The 21,225-nt window shown below is 44.3% G+C and overlaps 3 protein-coding genes across 4 annotated transcripts in view; 2 read left to right on the plus strand and 1 right to left on the minus strand.

The window, feature by feature from the left end:
* kcnd2 (potassium voltage-gated channel, Shal-related subfamily, member 2) overlaps positions 1-3,748 on the plus strand; it is a 6,521-nt gene extending 2,773 nt beyond the window's left edge. The window contains exons 2-5 of the mRNA XM_040175503.2: positions 551-713; positions 1,019-1,114; positions 1,643-1,878; positions 2,613-3,748. Coding sequence (XP_040031437.1) covers positions 551-713; positions 1,019-1,114; positions 1,643-1,878; positions 2,613-2,766 — 649 coding nt within the window. The 3' untranslated portion in view covers positions 2,767-3,748. The remainder of the gene's footprint in view (positions 1-550; positions 714-1,018; positions 1,115-1,642; positions 1,879-2,612) is intronic.
* Positions 3,749-4,745: 997 nt separating this feature from the next.
* tspan12 (tetraspanin 12) lies at positions 4,746-13,110 on the minus strand. 2 transcript variants are annotated; one of them, XM_040175005.2, is made up of 7 exons: positions 12,017-13,110; positions 11,581-11,663; positions 11,353-11,488; positions 10,177-10,242; positions 7,914-8,021; positions 7,689-7,832; positions 4,746-6,867 (listed from the first exon to the last, which is right to left on the minus strand). In XM_040175005.2, exons 1-7 carry the CDS (start codon positions 12,194-12,196, stop codon positions 6,619-6,621), a joined length of 966 nt encoding a protein of 321 aa, XP_040030939.1. In that variant the 5' UTR covers positions 12,197-13,110; the 3' UTR covers positions 4,746-6,618. The 2 variants fall into 2 exon arrangements, with proteins under 2 accessions (XP_040030939.1, XP_040030940.1); XM_040175006.2 differs by having other exon boundaries at positions 12,003-13,110.
* Positions 13,111-14,384: 1,274 nt separating this feature from the next.
* On the plus strand, positions 14,385-19,332 carry ing3 (inhibitor of growth family, member 3). Its single transcript, XM_040173759.2, has 12 exons — positions 14,385-14,570; positions 14,698-14,769; positions 15,744-15,844; positions 16,100-16,165; positions 16,492-16,588; positions 16,666-16,737; positions 16,814-16,930; positions 17,006-17,172; positions 17,336-17,526; positions 17,714-17,906; positions 18,016-18,054; positions 18,237-19,332. Exons 1-12 carry the CDS (start codon positions 14,543-14,545, stop codon positions 18,351-18,353), a joined length of 1,260 nt encoding a protein of 419 aa, XP_040029693.1. The 5' UTR covers positions 14,385-14,542; the 3' UTR covers positions 18,354-19,332.
* The last annotated feature ends 1,893 nt before the right edge of the window (positions 19,333-21,225 follow it).

Genomic DNA, 21,225 nt, shown 5'->3' on the forward strand with positions numbered 1-21,225 from the left:
GTGGTTTGGTGTGTTGTTGTTGCGTTATTGTTGTTGCGTTGTTGGTCTCGTTGTGTTCTTGTTGTTGAAGCATTGTTGTTGTTGTTGTTGTTATTGCGTTGTTGTTGTGTTGTTTTAGTTTTTGTCTCTCCTTGCTTTATGTTTCGGTGTTTTATGTGAAGCACTTTGCCGTGTAGTTGAAATGTGCCTTACAGATTAAATTGCCTGTTGACTCAATCTGTAGTTTCAAGTCTTCTTCAGTAATGATGTTCATTTAATAAATGATGGTGGATTTAGAGTCAAACAGATCAAAAAGCAGGAAAGGTTTAGGGCGGGGCTACACACTGATTGACAAGTCTCTAACAGACCATAAAGCAGGGGATGCTTTATGGCAGGTCTCCCTTGTGATTGACAGGTCTCTGTCAGAGCGTTGTCTGTGTTCTGCTGTACGAACAGGTTCTAGTAACGTTTTGGTTCCCTTCTGGTTGTAGGAAACACCAACGTTCTGCTGCTGCGTTGCGTTTCAGGAGGTTATGACCTGTATTAGACTCTGTCTCTCTCTCTCTCGCAGATATGGCGACATGGTACCAAAGACCATCATGGGGAAGATTGTGGGCTCCGTATGCTCCCTGAGCGGCGTGTTGGTCATCGCCCTGCCGGTTCCAGTCATCGTCTCCAACTTCAGCCGGATCTACCACCAGAGCCAAAGGGCCGAGAAGAGGCGCGCTCAGAAGGTGACACGAATCAATATAAAAATAAAGACACAACCAGCCTCTCGTCCCTCATCCCTCACAATAGCAAAGTCATCCGGCCGGCCACACTGGACGGCCAGCCGGACTCCGACGGCCGTGCCGAACGGGACGCCGCGAGTTTGACATATGTGGTGTAGACGGTGGTCCAACGGTGCAGAACCAAGCGCTATAGGATTATCACACAAGTTATTATGTTGTTACACACGTTATTATCTTGTTATGGTGGGATAGCCGTGGTTATGGGTGACATCCCCGTGGGCCATGTGATCTGTATTTGTGTCCTGAAGGCCTCTAAAGAAGCAGGACAGGCACTGGTGTGCAAGGCCAACCCGACCTTTGACCTCCAGCAAAATCACCTGCTGCACTGTCTGGAGAAAACAACGGTGAGAACATCACTTTCATCCGGATGTGACAACTCGTAATAATGATTACCTCATCTATCTTTAATGTAACATGTATACCCCTTGATGACCTCTTACCCCTGACTAACTCTAACCCTTGACGACCTCTAGCACCCTTACTAACCCTAACCCCTTGATGACCTCTTACCCCTGACTAACTCTAACCCTTGACGACCTCTAGCACCCTTACTAACTCCAACCCTTGACGACCTCTAGCCCCCTGACTAACCCTAACCCCTTGATGACCTCTTACCCCTGACTAACTCTAACCCATGACGACCTCTAGCCCCCTGACTAACCCTAACCCCTTGATGACCTCTTACCCCTGACTAACTCTAACCCTTGATGACCTCTTACCCCCTGACTAACTCTAACCCTTGATGACCTCTAGCCCCCTTACTAACTCTAACCCTTGACGAACTCTTACCCCCTGACTAACCCTAACCCTTGACCACCCGACCACATCTTACCCGTGACCACCTCTAACCCTGGTCCCCGTCTCTGCCTCAGAACCATGAGTTTGTGGACGAGAAGGTGTACAACCCCAGTTGCCAGGAGGTGATTGTGGTGAAGCAGCTCTCTCGCTCCTCCTCCGTCTCCTCTTCGCCTGGAGGCTTTACCTTCTGCTGCGCACGGAGGAACAGGAGGACCTTGCACCTCCCCAACTCCACCACATCGGTGGGTCTACACGGCAGCGTGCAGGAGCTCAGCACCATCCAGATCAAAGAGAGGCCCCTCGCCAACAGGTAGGAGACAGGAGGTTAGTGAGGAGTGTACAGACTGTAAAGTTCTCTGAGGCAAAATTGTAATTTGTGATCTTATGCTAAATTAAATTAATTCAATGCAATTAGTGAGGAGGGTGAGTTATGAAGGAGTTAATAAGTGGTTATGGAGGAGTTGGTGAGCAGCTACTTACACTGTCTACTGTCACGCACCAACCGCCAAGACAAATTCCTTCTATGTTTGACATATTTTTGCAGTAAATGTTTCCTTAAGAGTTAGTGAGGAGTTTATAAGGAGCTACTGAGGAGTTACTGAGACGTTAGGAGTTTGTGAGGAGCTAATGAGGAGCTAATGAGGAGCTCTGATTGTCTTCCAGCAGCTCGCCCGTTCTCCTCTCCGTGAATACTCCCACTTGTTTGGTGATCATGAATTTATTGATGAAGCTGGATTCGTGAGAGTGGAGAGGTCACACTGAGGACGACCCGGTCCCCCTCAGGACGACCCGGTCCCCCTCAGTGATGTCTGAGACGGGGGTTTGATGCTTTGTTTTCTGAGAGCGAAGGAAAACATCAGAATGTTCTGTAAGAGGAAGATGTTTAAATCATACCCTCTGAACTAAAAGAGAAATATTTAAACAGTTTGAACTGAACTGCTTTATTAGTATTGAATTACAGACACATGGACTAATATTGATATGAAGAGCTGAATGAGGAATAGAGCCCTGGTCTACAGCCCTGACCTCCTCTCTCTCTCCTAGTCGCTCCAGTCTCAACACCCAGTTAGAGGAGACGGTTCCGTTGAACTGTCACCAGCCGTACAGTTCAGCCGCCGTCATCCCCGTTGCAACGCCGGCCCAACTGATGGCCGTCGAGTACTCGCAGGCCGGAGTGGTCGGGGTGTCGACACTCTAGATCACAACCTCTGAGCATGAAGATCTGAGGGAAGGAGACCTCCTGCTGTGATGTCATCAAACAGCTGAGCGGGTTGTTCAAAAACTGGTTCAGATAGAACTTAAGTTCAGATTTAGAGTGAGGACTTTACTAGCTTAGCTAACTAGTTCCTGAGCTGCCTTTTCACTAAACAGGCAACGCATATAAACGAGTGAAGTCTTAGTCATATACGTACTGTCATCTTCACACGGAGCTATTCTTATGGCTTCATGATAAACTAGGCCACCATAACACGCCTCTTCTCAGCAATAAAGTTAACAAGTGTTTCCTGAAAAATTTGAATGACTCCTTAAACTTCTTCTTCTAAAAGTTTTTTTAATATCTGGAGCAAAATGTCTCTTATCCATCTGGTGTGCAGAGGTTACTACATCATCTAAGTCGGATTCTAAGATATAAATAATACGAATATTTCAGGGTGATTTCTTTGAAGGATCTGAAGCCACTGGAACTCAAACCTTTTAGGCTTTTTTTGGTTTAATATTAATGGAATTCAAAGACATGTTGGTGCAGGTTGAAGCCTCTTGTCACACTGAACCTTCGTCTTCTGATGAATAAAACAGATCTTTTGAGCTTGCGGACGTTTCTGGTCCTCGTCTGGATTAAAGGTTTTAGAAGATGGCCGACCTTGTTATCTCCACGCGGTGACATACGCCACTAAAGATACGTTATTCCAGAGGATCATATTGTGAATTTCTGGTTAAAATAAGAAGAAATAAGGATTATTATTACTATTATTGATATAATCACTGTGCATTTGTGCTGTAATTGTTATTGATTGGGGTCGTAAAATCATCTTATTCTTTCAATAGTTTCATAAGAAGTCCATGATATATTATGCTATGTTTGATTTGTTACTGCTTGTGTGTGGATAAAATCTGAATTATTAAGATTGATATTGAAAAAGAAAAAAACTACAATAATATAAAGCATTTTCCAATTGAAAGACTCTTAACAAGTTTGGATGTCTCTTTTCAAAAAACATGTCATGTTGGATGTTTATTTTGTTGCAAAATAAGATACAAATTGGTTCGGCCAGCAGCTGAATATTAAGAAAAATACCAATGTTAATGTCAAATACTTTCTCTTTTCGAAAGGAAGTTTATAACCTTGATTGTGTTTTCATCACAATGTGATACGTCACAACAAGATGAGGACAGATGGAAAACGAGGGCTGGTTCACGTTCATTACCAGGTTCATACATACGGTTCATAACTAGGTGATTAGTTAAGGCTGGTTAGGGTTTATAGTTAGTCACCAACATTTGTTTTATTTACTTGTGTTGCTCCATTTCAAGTTCTGACACTAGCGTCATAATAGTCACATGATTGTGATCAAGCTATAGCAGGAGATACAGAAAGATATGATACATAAACATATATGTTGATTGATGTAAACAGCGATAAAAGAAGATGTTACAAGCTGTGATTCGGGATAAACGACTGAACAGTGGGAAGAGAAACTATTAATAATCTCTATGTGATTTATTACTTTATATTAATATCAAGTGTGGGAGGAGCCTTTCACACGAACCAGCTGACACCCTGTGTGAGTGTGTGTGTGAGTGTGTGTGTGAGTGTGAGTGTGAGTGTGTGTGTGTGAGTGTGTGTGTGAGTGTGAGTGTGTGTGAGTGTGTGTGTGTGTGTGTGTGTCTGTGTGTGTGTGTGTGAGTGTGTGTGTGTGTGTGTGTGTGTGAGTGTGTGTGTGTGAGTGTGTGTGTGTGTGTGTGTGAGTGTGTGTGTGAGTGTGTGTGAGTGTGAGTGTGTGTGTGTGTGTGTGTGTGTGTGTGAGTGTGTGTGCGCGTGTGTGTGACTACGGAACGTTTTAGTTGAGATGTTTGTCCTCCTCTGTATCTCTGTGTAATTTTACCTCACATGTATTTCTCCTCGTGTGAAGAACTAATCCAGTTCTCTGCCTCCACACACACATGAATGAGACCCTACAAACACAACACGTTTATTCAGGTGAATAAATCAAACATCCACAGGCGGTCACGCTGTAATCTTCCAATAACAGTGTGACAGATTTTATTAAATATATCAAACATCATGTTGTCACAACTATGGACGGCTGACTTGGACGTCCAGATGTTTTTCACGTCTTTCATGTTCTCCAGTTTAAGGACTCAAAATCCCAGAATCCTTTGATCTTCCAAAGTCCAGGAGGTTCTAAGATCACAACTCACATATGATACAGAGCCTTGCAAAAGTATGGACCCCCCTTGGTGGTTTTCCTATTTTGTTGCCTTAAAACTTTGAATTAAAATTGATTTGGATTTCATGTAATGGACCAAATAGTCCAAAATGGTGAAGTGAAATGAAAAAAAATACTTCTTTCAAAAATTCTAAAAGATAAAAAAGGGAAAAGTGGTAAGATCTGCTTCAACCAATTACCTTCAGAAGTCACATACTTAGTTAAATTAAGTCCATCTGTGTGCAATCTAAGTGCCACATGATCTCAGTATACACACACCTGTTCTGAAAGGCCCCCGAGTCGACACAACACCATCAAGCAAGCAGCACCATGAAGAGCACAAGGGACAAGGTCGAGGAGAAGTACAGATCGGGGTCGGCTTATAAAAAAATAACCCAAACTTTGAACATCCCACAGAGGACCATTAAAGGCATTATTACGAAATATAAGGAATATGGCACCACAACAAACCTGGCAAGAGAGGGCCGCCCACCAAAGCTCACGGCTCAGGCAAGGAGGGCGTCAATCAACCAGGAGACCAAAGATGACCCTGAAGGAGCTGCAAAGCTCCAGCGGAGATTGGAGTTCCTGTCCATAGGGTTAGGGTTCGCCTTAAGCCGAACGCTCCACAGATCTGGGCTTTACGGAAGAGTCTCCAGAAAAGGCCGTTGCTTGAAGAAAAAAATAAGCGAACACGTTTGGTGTTCGCCAAAAGGCATGTGGGAGACTCCCCAAACGTATGGAAGAAGGTACTCTGGTCAAATGAGACTGAAATTGAGCTTTTTGGCCATCAAGGAAAACGCTCTGTCTGGCCAAACCCATCACCTGTCACCACCCCGAGAACGCCATCGCCATGGTAAGCATCATGCTGCGGGGATGCTTTTCATCGGCGGGGACTGGGAAACTGGTCAGAATTGAAGGAATGATGGATGGCGCTACGTACAGGGAAACCTGTTTCAGTCTTCCAGAGATTTGAGACTGGGACGGAGGTTCACCTTCCAGCAGGACAATGACCCTAAGCCTACTGCTAAAGCAACACTCGAGTGGTTTAAGAGGAAACATTTACATGTCTTGGAATGGCCTAGTCGAAGCTCAGACCTCGATCTAATTGAGAATCTGTGGTACGATATAAAGATCGCTGTACACCAGCGGAACCCATCCAACTTCAAGGAGCTGGAGCAGTTTTGCCTTGAAGAATGGGCAAAAATCCCAAATACAGATACGTACCCCAAGAGACTTGCAGCTGTAATTGCTGCAGAAAGTGGCTCTAGTAAGTACTGACTTTGGGGGGGTGAATAGTTACGCACGCTCAAGTATTCTGTTTTTTGTCTTAGTTCTTGTTTGTTTCACAATAAAACATATTTTGCATCTTCAAAGTAACAAATGATATAAACCCACAAAAAAATCAATTTTAATTCCAAGTTGTAAGGCAACAAAAAAGAAAAAAACGCCAAGGGGGTCAATACTTTTGCAAGACCGTGTAGATATTGGAACGAAGTTTCATTTGTGGTTCCTCTGGCAATAATCATTTGACCTTCTGAGTTTGTACCTGAGGTCACGGTGACATCACTGACGAGAACGGGAGGGTGACTTCGGTCGAACCAGGAAGTGACCAAGCCCCTTCAGACTCTGTAGGGGGGTGAGGACAGTCGCTCCATCTCAAAGCGGTTGGAGTCTTCAGGGGGGGGGGCATGTGTCCCTGTGAGGGCGGGCGGCTCTGGAGGCTTCCTCCCGTAATAAAGCGCCCAGAGCAGCGTGAGTGTGAGCGCCATGGCGAGGATCTGAGCCACGCCGATGGACACGCCCAGGAAACGCAGCACCTGGAGCTGCTTCGTCCCTCGGATGAAGCCGTAGATCTTTGGCCCGCAGCCCTGAAACAGAGGAAGACACCACTCCGAACTACTCGTTTGGGTTTTAAAGCACCGAAAACAATGATTGAAACAAAAGAGAAAGAGGCAAAAAAATGTTACTTCAAATTGAACAATATATTAACTGTTTAAACAATACTGTAGATAGAAATGCATTTAAAAAAAATGTAAAACTACAAACTACAGCTTTGAGCTTTTTAACTTCAAACTATGAACAATATATGAATCGCTTACAGTTTATTTATTGTTTCCCCTCTAAGTGTACATATTAGTTCATTGGAATTTGGGGAATATTAATCATTTCATTTGAGATTTATGCTCATCGTGAAAGGCGTTTATGTTGGATTGTCTCCATGTATTGACGTCACAGTGCAACACAGACGATATACAGCACATTGTTTCTACCGTGTCATAGAATTACTTCTATATTCAGTTAACGCTTCGCTGCGTAAAATAGACAAAAAGAATCAAACCGTCTGCCGTCAGTCGCGTGAGGAGTCACGTGTCTGCAGCTCACCGACAAACAGCGAAGGAACAACGTGCACGCTCTCCTGCGCACGCGCACGTGTCTGCCTGCGTCGGTCGGGCCGTAAGCTGAGACTTTAATAAACAGCTAGCTAGCTGCTGGAGCTACACAACAGTAGGCTATCGTTAGCTGCCGCGAGGACGGAGTCATCCGAGTGTGTGAATACAGTTTTCAGGCTCGGGTCCGGTAGGTACCGGTCGTATAGGAGCCGCTGCCATATCGGTACCGGCTCTCGGTACTTAACCCAACACGTGATTGGAATTGTATCGTTTCATTATATCAGGCAGCGCTGACTCACCTCCTGGTGCAGGTCACTGAGGTCATGGAAGTGGGCGTGGCGAGCACATCCTGGATACTGATAGGAGCAGCAGGAGTCAGGCGGCCACTCCATCTCCGTCATCTCCAGCCAATCAGTGAAGTAGATCACCCCGCAGCATTTAAACTGGGCCCAAGTGAAGGCACACACACACCTGTCAGCCCCACAGTGTGTGGTGTGTGATTGTGTGTGAGTGTGACCTCTGACCTCGGTCTGGAAGCTGTTCCAGGTGTGTGTGAGCCACTGGTAACGCTGCAGGCCGAAGTTCTGCATCCGAGACTTCAGACTGATCATATCAGAGCGCTGAACCAGGGGCTGAGAGACAAGGAGGGAGAGACAGGGAGACAAAGCAGGAGGGACAGGGAGACAAGGAGGGAGGGACAGGGAGACAAAGCAGGAGGGACAGGGAGACAAAGGGAGAGACGGGGTAGAGTCAGTACCGCCCACCCTCCTCTCAGCAGGTGTGTCAACTCTCTGCTCTGCTGATAAGAAATCCATTCTCTCTGACTACAATACCCACAACCCCCTGCAGCAGGTGAGAACTGTGTTGAGATGAGATTAGATAGTGATGTCAGTCCACAGGTGTGATCAAGACATATCTGCTATAGCCGCTCCTCCTTCTCCTGCTGCTCCTCTTCCTCATCCTCCTCCCCTTCTTCTTCCTTTATTTCTAATGGGATATTATTGGTTTTCTCTGTGTAGCTGGTATGTTGTGCTCTAGTGTACTGAGGTCCGTTTCAAGTGGTTTAACAAACTGAGTCAAACCTTAAACTCTGAGTTAATTTATCCTGAGATGGAAACTTCAGAACAGCTGTTCAGAGTTCAATCAACTTGAGTAGGTTGACTCAGAGTTGAGCGCGTGCAGCATCACAGTATGAAGGCAGCATGAATGGAGCCACGATACTACGAGTTACCATGACAACCACCACAAACAGTATATTCACCCCTATTGAGCTGCAAATATTAATGCAAGTGTAGGAGTATGAACCCGTAATTAGACAGAAAAGCAACACGGCTGCTGCAGCAAAAGACAGAGAAACGCTGTAAGTTCCAATATAGTGTGAAGTTAATATTTAATGCACATACTAATCATAATCCATACCTTTTACTTTTAATTCCCAGTTTTTACACGTTTTGCTAGAATGCACAACACACAGGCAACCCCGTACACACACATGCTGGTAAAAACTGGTACAATGGTATTGAACAGGATTGGTCGGGATGTTCACAGGCTCAGTTACCACGGTGACTGAGCCTGAGCTTTAGTTACCACGGAGACTGACCCTGAGCTTTAGTTACCACGGTGACTGACCCTGAGCTTTAGTTACCATGGAGACTGACCCTGAGCTTTAGTTACCATGGAGACTGACCCTGAGCTTTAGTTACCACGTGACTGACCCTGAGCTTTAGTTACCACGTGACTGACCCTGAGCTTTAGTTACCACGGAGACTGAGCCTGAGCTTTAGTTACCATGGAGACTGACCCTGAGCTTTAGTTACCACGTGACTGACCCTGAGCTTTAGTTACCACGGTGACTGACCCTGAGCTTTAGTTACCACGTGACTGACCCTGAGCTTTAGTTACCACGGAGACTGAGCCTGAGCTTTAGTTACCATGGAGACTGACCCTGAGCTTTAGTTACCACGAAGACTGACACTGAGCCTTAGTTACCATGTGACTGACCCTGAGCTTTAGTTACCATGGAGACTGACCCTGAGCTTTAGTTACCACGGTGACTGAGCCTGAGCTTTAGTTACCATGGTGACTGACCCTGAGCTTTAGTTACCATGGTGACTGAGCCTGAGCTTTAGTTACCATGGTGACTGACCCTGAGCTTTAGTTACCATGGTGACTGACACTGAGCTTTAGTTACCATGGTGACTGACCCTGAGCTTTAGTTACCATGGTGACTGACCCTGAGCTTTAGTTACCATGGTGACTGACCCTGAGCTTTAGTTACCATGGAGACTGACCCTGAGCTTTAGTTACCTCCCTTTGTGAAACAGACAAGCCAGAGTTCCCTCATCTCAGGGTGAACAAACTCTGAGTTTACACTAAACCCGCTTCTTGAAACGGACCCAGGCCATGTAGTTGTTATGTACTTATTGGTATTGTTGTGTAGTGGTTGTATTGAGTAGTTGTTGTGTAGTTGCTGTGCTGTTATGTCTCACAGGGAAACAGGATCCAATCATATCTGGATATTCTTAGAAGTGTTGTAAACTGAAAAATGCAGCCGCTTACTAGCTGCTCTCTGATTGGTCCGTTCAGACTTCCAGAGGTGGGTCAAATAATTATTAAATACTCTACATTGTCCCTGTTTTATTATATCCTTCATTCCTTAATTAATTGATTAGATATTCCCTATTTGATGAAAAAACATTCAATATACTAAATGAAATATTCTCTATATATTTAATGAAAATTCACTATATATTCATGTACTTGTGTAGTGAGGGTGTGTTTTCTCACCTCGTCGTAGGTCCAAACAGCACTTGCCAACTCAACGCAGAAGATCACCAGCAGGCTGCAGAAGTACTGGAACAAAGAGCAGACAAACCATCAACAAAGTACTACTACTTTGCCAGTGTAGAGAAATACTGTGGTCATGTGGTCTCCCGGGTGTCTTGGGGGGAGGGGGCACTTCCTGTTAGAGACAATCTTATCTTCCCCTGGGGGCCAACAACTATTTCATTTATAATCCTTTATTAATCCAACATGGGGAAATTATTCTCTGCATTTTACTTTAATTAGTAATTAAGGAACACAGAGACGTAAGACTCTTATAATATAAATATTTGAACTTTTTGTTTTGTTTTTCACAGGTTGAACTTTATTGTTATTATCCTGAAAATATATTCAGTACAAAACACATATATATATATATATATATATATATATATATATATATATATATATATATATATATATATATATATATACAAAACAACATAGACTAATACAATAAGCCATTTTTTTGACAAATATTAGTTGCATTGTTCCAACAAAGTGATGCACATTTAATTTGCTTTTGTCTGATGGAGCAATCTGGTTTACATCAAAGTGACTGAAGTGAGTGAATTTTCTTTATTTTATTATTAATAAAAGCACACATGGAGTCACAAAATGTTGTTATTTCAATAAAAATTCAGCATGGAGCGTTTTGGTACATTTTTGTTGGGGCCCAAACATTTTTCTTCCTACTTTGAGAGTTTGAGAAGCACTGACCTACTAGATGTCCCCATGCGACTCACAGAGAGACCCTGAACGCAGAGCAGAGGTCTTCAACAGGGGGTCTGCAGGGGGTCTGCAGGGGGGGTCGCGACAAATTTTTTTTTTCAACCAATTTTTTTTCCTCATATTTAAATGTCTTCAGAATCAGCATCAGATTTGTATTTATTGTCTTTAAAAATACGTTATCTTTCAGTCCCTCAGCAGCTCTCTCAAGCTGGACACCGGTTCCCTCACAGCTCCTCTCAGGCACCAGCCAATCAGATCCATTCATGCTCACGTCTAAAGACGATGGACCAAACTAATAGAATAGAATAGAAATAAGAATAGGGGGTCCCTGCTCCATCTCGCCATCAGTTTGGGGGTCCTTGGCCTGACGTTGAAGACCCCTGGTGTAGAGGATGAAGACCCACATACCCATGAGAGCAGCAGCAGGTTACACCTGAGGGTTCCACAGTATCCCACCATGGCCACAATGAAGAGGAAGCAGCACACCGTGATGATGACTGGGTGGACCACCGGAGAGTATGTGAGAACGGCTGCTTCCTCCAGCCTGCACACACACACACACACACACACACGCGTGTAGATCATCTCCACCTGGACTCTGGTCTGACTGTGACTCTGGTCTACTGTGAGACTCACCTGGTGTGCGCTGTGAGGGTCAGCACAGTGTTCAGAGAGTCTCTTATCCAGGCTGCTACTCCCAGCACACACGCTGACATGAGCTGCACACACACACACACACACACACACACACACACACACACACACACACACGGATCAGTTTCGGCTACAAATAACATCTCAGAATGTCAAACATGTGGTCAGACTGACGGAGAGACGCTGGCCTAGTTTCACTAAACTGTAAACATTCATCTTTCATTTCCAATGAAACATTCGACTGTGAACTCATACAAACTTTTACTTTTGCCTCAAAGTGTAAAGTGAACGCAGTTAATAACCGCTTTGAGTCACGTGTTACTACATATGAATGAATCACATGATAATCTGATGATTTGTATTTACATTACTTATAGCTATTGATCCGGGTCAGTGTGACGTACGTGTGACGTCTCACCCAGAACAGCAGGTTGAGCGCGTACAGCAGACAGCGCAGACACCTCACCGCGTCCCTCCGTGACATCCCGGCCGGACCTCCGTAACCATGGCAACGTGCCCGCCGACAACACACCGCGCGCGGCCCGCAGACGCATAGACGGCGGAGATGTGGCTCGTTAGTCCGGGAGTCCGGTTTCATCCACGACAGGTGGCTTCTGGCTCTCACTCACGGGGGGGACGGGGGGGACGGGGGGGACTGCGTCGCTCTCTCACACCGGAGTATGAGATCCGTTCAATCCCCAGTAAAACGCGCACGGCTTGACTTTACCTCCAATCGGACCCAACGGTGCGCGCGAGCTCCGCGGGGTCGGCTGTGTTCGCGCACCGGAGCAGCCCGGAGGAGGGCGGTGCGATGACCGGCCCGTCCCGAGGCTTCTTCCTCACTAATTAAATGCGTGCCTCCCCCGTCAGTCAGCTGTCCCGGGGGAGGACAGAGGAATGTGCCCGCCTCCAGCCGCGGAGGGGTCACAAGGTCACCGGCTGAGAGGCTCCTTGTGTGGAAGAGGAGGAAGAGGAGGATGATGAAGTGGAGGAGAAAAAGGAGAAAGAGTCCGAGGAGGAGGAGAAACAAAGAGGAGAAAGTGGAGGAGGAGGATGAAGAGGAGGGAAATATTCCTGACTGTGATTTATTTGATATGTTTTGTATTCATTATTTTATAACGTATGTGTCCTGTTCCTCGTATACTAAGTCGATCAAATGTCCCGTTACTCAAATGAACCTGATGATTGAAGTCAGACTATGTGAGACAGTCTCGTTAGTTCCAACCAGGCGTCATCAGGATAATCATCCTATACGTCAGAAACCAGGATATTTTTAACAGTACGACAGCAAATAAACGTAAAGGAAGACGAGCAGCTGATGATCATGAACGCATACGAGGAGATAATATGTGCATTTGAATCATTTCTATATGAATTGAACATATTGTAAATCTGTCCGTCCCGGGGAGGATCCTCCTCTGTCTCTCTAAAGGTTTCTTCCCTTTATTCTCCCTTTCGAAGGCATTTCATTGTTTGGGGAGTTTTGTGGTTTAGAAAATAAAATGAATTAATCATGGCAAAAACTGCAATCACTCCAATCAATCAGATTATATTTCTTTAAATGTGTCTGCTTGCAGGAGGCTTCATTGATGATCATCATCCAATGAGAATAATGATCTCAACTCTTTCAGAATAAGAAGATAAAAACAAGCCCAAAGAGTCTAAATGAATAGTTATGAGGATATATATATATATATATATATATATATATATATATATATATATATATATATATGTACTGTATCAGCTTATGTATCATATGTATGTGTAGATGAGCAAATAGGAGCTTTATTATGTGTGTGAATATGTGTTAGGGCGGATCAGTATGTATCTATTATTCATCAGAAATCCGATCAATTGAAGCAGTGAAACATGGAACATGCAGAAGTTTATTGAGCTGCAAATAAACCAACAGAACTTTACGAAGAGCACGACATGCAGCGGCTTTCCAGATGTTCACTGCATCGTAACACTGTAAATATGTACAGCAGGGGTCTTCAACGTTTTTCAGGCCAAGATCCCCCAAACTGATGGCGAGATGGAGCAGGGACCCCCTATTCTACGGAGTTTGGTCCGCCATCTTTTATTTCTGAGCTCTGCGCTCTTTAGACGTGAGCGTGAATGGATCTGATTGGCTGATGTCTGTGATGTCGTATCAGCGTGAATGGATCTGATTGGCTGGTGCCTGTGATGTCGTTTCAGCGTGAATGGATCTGATTGGCTGGTGCTGTGATGTCGTACCAGCATGAATGGATCTGATTGGCTGATGTCTGTGATGTCGTATCAGCATGAATGGATCTGATTGGCTGGTGCATGTGATGTCGTATCAGCATGATACTGTGGGACTGAAAGATAACGTCTTCTCCATCAATTTATCCGTTAGCTACAATATGTTGGATTCATGTTAATGTGTATTTAAAGACAATAAATACAGTTCTGATGCTGATTCTGAAGATATTTAAATATGTGGGAAAACAATTGGTTGAAATAAACCACAAAAATGTCCTGTCTAACTCAGTTAGCCACGTTCAACGAACGGGGCCCTGGTTCTAATTAAACTGTGAAATGTTATGTTGTACCCTACTTACTGTACAAAATACACACCAAGATTAATTTATTTGTTGCAGACAAGAGAGAGAGATGAATTGGAATGGGGGAGGTAATAATTACAAATATGATATGGCCATATCATATCTGATATTTTAGCAGAGAAATGAGCTCCGCACATATCAAACTACAACTCCCATAAGACATCTGTTCTGAGAACCTGAATCAATGCCCTGCGTGATTTTCAACCAATCAGAATGCCGGCCGCCATGTGCGTCACCAGCTCTGACCTCAGTTCCTTGGCGTATTTTTTTCTGAGAGAAGACAGCGGCTGGCGGCGCCATATTGGAAGAAGAACATTGTTCCACTAAACGGCCCAAACCTTAAATCTGTAGCCATGTTGTATCTGGAGGATTATCTGGAGAGTAAGTATCGGACGCCAGCTGAACCACGACGGTTTTGTGCGTCATTTTGCGGCTCGCGTTGCTCCAGCCGTTAGCCTAGCCTCGCTAGCTGACTAACCACTTCATGTTGTTCTTCTTCTCGTGTTAGTGATCGAGCAGCTCCCCATGGACCTCCGAGACAGGTTTACGGAAATGAGGGAGATGGACCTGCAGGTTCAGAGTACGTCCCCCTCCTCCCCTCCCTCCCCCGCCACGGTGTCCACAAACACCGGGGAGGGACGCTATTAGCCGCTAACAAAGCTAACGGATCCGTAACGCTTCAGTGAGACATTAGTTACCATAAGGCAGTGATTAGCATGATTAGCATGACTAGCATGCCTTTTGGGCTGAAAGACCGGATGTAGTTTTTTTTTCTTTTATTGATTCTGATTCTGACTTACACACGTTCAATTTCATAAATTGTCAACAAACAGCGTGTAAAAATACACAACCCAAACTAACCATAGTCGAATAGTTACATCAACATTAGTCATAGTAATAAACGTATGCAGTAATAAAGACGACACGAATAAATGATATCAAGATTGAAAATCGACACTAAAGAACAAACTTATTTTCCAATTACAAATTTAAATTACATTTAGTAATTATGTTATAATTCTTCCGGAATTTTGATGAAACAGCGTTAAAGTTTTAAAATATATTTCAAACTCAATTTTGGCTAAATTAATCCATACTTGTATAGTGTATCCCCTTTTGTTCAAATTTGGATGCAGTTATTGGAGGAGCATTTACCCACTGACCACCACCCGTTCATTCTGTACATTAATAATCAAACGGCTGGTTTTAACACAAGTTCATTTAAATTAAAATATGTCTAACTTCTCTAATGTGGCCGCTGGAAATACTAAAACTATGGAAAGTAGAAGTTTTAGTAGTTCTATTATTCAAATGGACTTTCAAGTCTCAGACGGACAGCAGTCAATCAATAACAATGATGAGATAAAATCCAGTTATTTTTTACATTTTTACCATTGTTGTCTTACACTTAACAAGTACAGGAGTTTTTAAGAAAGAAGTTGACAGAAGCTGTTATTTATGAAAGTGATTACATTATATTACATGTCATGTAGTTTAGAAACCTGTGTGTATTTATCCTTTAGTTATTAGTTTTGAATTCTCGGTTTGTCTCAGATGCCACCGATCAGCTAGAGCAGAAGGTCATGGAGTTCTTCGTCAACGCCAAGAAGAACAAACCGGAGTGGAGAGAAGAACAGATGGAGGTCATTAAAAAGGTGACTGATGCTGGTGGTCAATGAATACTGATCACAGGAAAAGATACTGATTAGTTCAATGAAGTCTGATCACATGGAGTGTTTCCCCTACCATTATTACAGCCCCCGCCCCTCACGGAAAAAGGGAAGGAAAAAAACAAGATATATATACATATATTATTTCCCCGTCGGACAAACCGTTGGGCTGACTACTGCCCCCTAGGGGGAAACACTGGCCTGTATTCGATAACTGAATATTCATCATAACTCTTTCAGGATTATTACAAAGCTTTGGAAGATGCAGATGAGAAAGTTCAGCTGGCCAATCAGATTTATGACCTGGTGAGTGATGTTTAATCTTCATGAATAAAATAGATTTCTTACAGATGTGTACTAGTTTTTCAAATGAACCTCCTCCAGAGGTTCCTCTATACTAGTCCCCAACCACCGGTCGGTGAGGCCACTGCTTCATACTCTACTACACTAAGCTCTATGCGCTCTCTATACTTTACACTTGTGGGGTTGTGCGTGTGTGTATGTGTGTGAGATTCTCTGTTTGTGTTATTCAGTGTAATTCAATCAGAAGGAGGTGAGTTGTGTGAAGTCATGATTCACCACAGGGACACCAGAGAACCGCTTCTCATCTACTTCCTGCATCCATCCTCTAGGTGGATCGCCATCTGCGTAAACTGGACCAGGAACTGGCCAAGTTCAAGATGGAACTGGAGGCTGACAACGCCGGCATCACCGAGGTCCTGGAGAGACGTGAGTGTCGTTTGTTTAGTGTGGTGACATGTAACAGGAAGCAGAGTGTGTATCATTTCCTCTTTTCTCGTCCTCAGGATCTCTAGAGATGGACAGTCCGTCTCAGCCGGTCAACAACCATCACATCCACTCTCACTCCGCCACTGAGAGTAAGTAAACCTGCTCATATGTCCCCTGTGTGTGATATAACCCCACTAATACGTCCATCCCTGTGTGTTGGAGCAGAGAGGAAGTACAGCGCTCCGACACACCACACTACCGAACACGTTCCAGAGAAGAAGTTCAAGTCTGAAGCTCTGCTCTCCACTTTAACCTCAGACGCCTCCAAGGAGAACACTCCAGGTAAGAGCAACCCTCCCCGTGTGAGAGTGAGTGAGTGAGAGAGAGATTTCTTACTGTAGGCTGTGTCCTCTGCAGGTTGCCGTACCAACAGCACGTCCTCGTCCACCAACAACGTGTACATTGGTGTGGCCTCCTCTCAGCCTCTGGCCTCCTACAACCTGAGCTCTCTGCCGGCAGGGACCGGATCCGGAGCCGGGGCCATCACCATGGCTGCTGCTCAGGCCGTCCAGGCCACGGCTCAGGTCAGAGGAGACTCCCACAGAGACACCCTCCAACACCGATCTCCTCACATCTCTCCTTGACCTTGTCACGTTTTGTCAGGTGAAGGAGAAGTGGTTAGGAAAGGACGTTGGGAGGTAACTTAGTCTTCTTTCCACATTTTGTGTTTTCATATGATGGCTACAGATGAAGGAGGGCAGGAGGACGTCCAGCCTGAAAGCCAGCTACGAAGCCATCAAGAACAACGACTTCCAGCTGGCCAGAGAGTTCACTTTGTCCCGGGAGAACACCGGCTACTCCTCCTCCGCTCTGGCCTCCACCCTCACCCAGACCCTCACCCCCCCCACGGCCTCCGACTCCAGGGGGCGCAAGTCCAAGTAAGAACGAGAGCAGACGGTGATGCGGTAGTATAAACCTTCACGTTAGGGACTGCTAGAGAAGAGTAGTTTATGTGTAGATCTGTAAGCAGTCAACATGTTTATCTGACAAACAATAGACTAGAAACAGAAGAATAGACTCTGAAACATTTACATTTGTGCCTGTGAAAACATTCTTGGTTTGCAGAAGCAGCATCAAATCTTCCAACCACCAGTCCTCTTCCTCCTCCTCCTCTTCTTCTCTGTCGTCATGCTCCTCGTCGTCAGCACTGGCTCAGGAGCTTTCCCAGCAGGCCTCGGCGCTGCCCGAGGCTGAGGCCAACAGCCAGGTGGACTGGACCTACGACCCCAACGAGCCCCGATACTGCATCTGTAACCAGGTCAGTACCCCAACCTCTGTTCTGTTGATCATCACTTATTGTGGAAGCCTGTGATCCTCAGATGGTGATAAATGTTTGCCTCTGATAATCACATTATATTTCTTCCCAGGTATCTTATGGAGAAATGGTGGGCTGTGATAATACAGATGTGAGTATGATAACTTCATATGTTTGTTATTGAATAACTGTTGTTTCATTTCTAACATTGACTTTAATTGATTCATTTAGTTAATGAATATTTGGAACGGTTTAATCAATAAAATGTCAATTATTTTGTATTGACTTGTATAGTCTTTGGTTCTAAATGATGTCATTGATCCTGATCAATAGTGTCCCATCGAGTGGTTCCACTACGGCTGTGTGGGACTGACTGAGGCTCCCAAGGGGAAGTGGTTCTGTCCTCAGTGTACAGTCGCCATGAAGAGGAGAGGCAGCCGCCACAAATAGACCTGGCACCTGGCGGCCATCTTGGATTGTGTCCTCCTGAAACACAGAGGTCAAAGGCCAACAGAAGGTTTCCAATTCTGAGGTTAAAGTGTCAATGTTTCATTTAAATCCTCAGAAGATAACGAGTTTAACCAATGTCTTACATTTAGTTCATTGATTAAACGGCCGATAGCTAAAGTCTGACCATAACTTCGTACTAAACACGTATATATGTATTTACATATATATATATATATATATGTCTGTCCAACGCTGCACACAAAGGTCACGGGGTCAACCTTTATTCAAATCGTCTGCTGAGAGCAGAAAATTGTCAATATAACTTCTGCAACTAAAGTAAAATGTTATATTTCACCTCAATGATCGGAATTCAGACTTTCTATTCCTCAAAAGTTGCATTTAAATATTTCTGACTTAATTGACTAAAACTCCCAAAGTGATTTGATAAAGTCAGAAGTTTTCTTGGTTTATGTTTGTCATAATTTGAGAATTCAGTTAATCAAATACACGAGTAACGGACCATTAATCTCAGAGCTGGAGATTTCCTTCTTTTGTGGAGATTCAACTACAAACACAGAAGAAGCCTGATTGAACCTGATGAGATGCATTGTCTCCAGCGACCTCAGGAAGACAATGTCCTCACAAGATCCAGTCTCACTCCGTCTCCCTGTCTCTCTCTCCTGGCATTAGAAGCGTCTCCTCTTGTGATCCGCTGTTTCTACTGTTTGTGTTTACAAAGACCAAATGTTTGTTGTTGTTTTTGTTTCATTAAATGAAGAGGGAAAAGATAACGACTGATATCCTGTTTGTTGCTCAAAGGTTCCTGCCAGCTGGGAGAAACTTTTGGAATGTTTTCATCCATTGTTTTAGTTTGACTGTCTCACACACCTGTAGCTTCATGTCAGGTGTTAGCTCTCTGTCTGCCTTCGCCAGATGTCTAAAAGAAATGGTCCAATAAAAAGACCCAGATGTTTTGTAACTCTTTGCTTTAGTTTGACTGTTTTTCATAAGTCTAGATGATGATGTTAGTTAATACATATTTAGAAGTGAATCCTATTTTGGCCACACACAAAAACTGCCGTCGCTGAAGACTGATGCCACCACGGGGCTCCACCCAACATGTAGTCTCTTAAAGGGGCAGTCCACTCAACATGTAGTCTCTTAAAGGGGCAGTCCACTCAACATGTAGTCTCTTAAAGGGGCAGTCCACCCAACATGTAGTCTCTTAAAGGGGCAGTCCACTCAACATGTAGTCTCTTAAAGGGGCAGTCCACTCAACATGTAGTCTCTTAAAGGGGCAGTCCACTCATCATGTAGTCTCTTAAAGGGGCAGTCCACTCAACATGTAGTCTCTTAAAGGGGCAGTCCACTCAACATGTAGTCTCTTAAAGGGGCAGTCCACTCAACATGTAGTCTCTTAAAGGGGCAGTCCACTCAACATGTAGTCCATTAAAGGGACAGTCCACTCAACATGTAGTCTCTTAAAGGGACAGTCCACTCAACATGTAGTCCATTAAAGGGGCAGTCCACTCAACATGTAGTCCATTAAAGGGGCAGTCCACTCAACGTGTAGTCTCTTAAATGGGCAGTCCACTCAAGGTGTAGTCTCTTAAAGGGACAGTCCACTCAACATGTAGTCTCTTAAAGGGGCAGTCCACTCAACATGTAGTCCATTAAAGGGACAGTCCACCCAACATGTAGTCCATTAAAGGGGCAGTCCACTCAATGCCTGTATTCAAATTGTCAGATGTTCTTAGGAAGGTTCCTCACTGGGTGAAGTGTAGTCTAAGTGGCGCCATAATAAGAGCGGTACAGCGTTCATTTTAGGACACCCTCAGATCTCAGACTCAAGTGTCATTCTCAGACAAAACTCCGCCAAACCAAGCGTCATCAGAAAAACCTCTAAGACAGCATTGTCTCGGCCTCTGGTTTTTTTTATTGTAGAAATACCTGGCCTGCCACAAGGAAACGATTCAAACGACAAATATGTTGTGTACTATCATAGACCTCCTGGTAGTTTGACTAGCTAACAGAGTTAGGTTAGCGACAAGTGGAGGCATTCATTTTAAATGCTCATAAAAAATGTCAATTGCATTACTTTCTAACAAAACTTTTTTTTAAATTTGATTAATAAGGGTGCAAGTGTCAACTTACCATTGTACTGGCGGAACAGTTGTTCAGATCGTCGCGCCGTGTGCTGATGACGTATTAGGATCCTTTAGCAAAGTTTATTTGCAGTATCCATGGCAACCGGAGGACTAACCATGGGTTTACTTTACACGAGTGAACTGGCTTGCAGAAAACAACTATTTTGTATTTGTATCAAAAGTAAGTTTTCTTGTTGTAACAGAAACACCACAGCTGTATTCACTGTAAAAGTTGCTACTTTAGCTAATTCAGAAAGCTAGTCAACAGCTTCCTCATCTAGCTCTGACAACTTGTTTCTGACAGTTTTGTCTGAGAATGACAGTTTTCATGACAGGTTTTTCTGACGGGTGACGGCGTTTCTCCTGAGTCTGACACTTGAGTCTGAGATCTGCGGATGTCCTAAAATGATCGCTGTAGAGCTGCTCTTTAATAGGGTCGTCGTGGCGCAGGGGTTAGAGAAGGTGTGCTGGGAAGCACAAGGTTGTTGGTTCGATTCCAGGCTGCCCCATGTTCCATGTCGAAGTGTCCCTGAGCAAGACACCCAACCCCTAATTGCTCCCCGGGCAAAAATGTGAAAAGCCATGGGTTCAAAGTGTAATGTAAGTCGCTTTGGATAAAAGCGTCTGCTAAATGACATGTAATGTAATGCCAAAGAAAGGAGCTTCAATGCTTCCCTATCTAGCTCCTTTAGCATAGGAACCACTAGACCAGGGGTGTCAAACTC

Source organism: Gasterosteus aculeatus, chromosome 4 (genome assembly GCF_964276395.1).
Source record: "Gasterosteus aculeatus chromosome 4, fGasAcu3.hap1.1, whole genome shotgun sequence".
Classification (NCBI taxonomy): Eukaryota; Metazoa; Chordata; class Actinopteri; order Perciformes; family Gasterosteidae; genus Gasterosteus; species Gasterosteus aculeatus.

Excerpts from the sequence above, each read along its gene's own strand:
- tspan12 (XM_040175005.2), bottom strand. The coding sequence starts at position 12,196 with ATGAAACCGGACTCCCGGACTAACGAGCCACATCTCCGCCGTCTATGC. Across the intron at positions 11,489-11,580 it reads ACCCTCACAGCGCACACCAG|GCTGGAGGAAGCAGCCGTTC; the intron begins GTGAGTCTCACA and ends GTGTGTGTGCAG. Across the intron at positions 7,833-7,913 it reads GGAACAGCTTCCAGACCGAG|TTTAAATGCTGCGGGGTGAT; the intron begins GTCAGAGGTCAC and ends ACTTGGGCCCAG.
- ing3 (XM_040173759.2), top strand. The coding sequence starts at position 14,543 with ATGTTGTATCTGGAGGATTATCTGGAGA. Across the intron at positions 16,931-17,005 it reads CTCCAAGGAGAACACTCCAG|GTTGCCGTACCAACAGCACG; the intron begins GTAAGAGCAACC and ends TGTCCTCTGCAG. Across the intron at positions 17,907-18,015 it reads GATACTGCATCTGTAACCAG|GTATCTTATGGAGAAATGGT; the intron begins GTCAGTACCCCA and ends ATTTCTTCCCAG.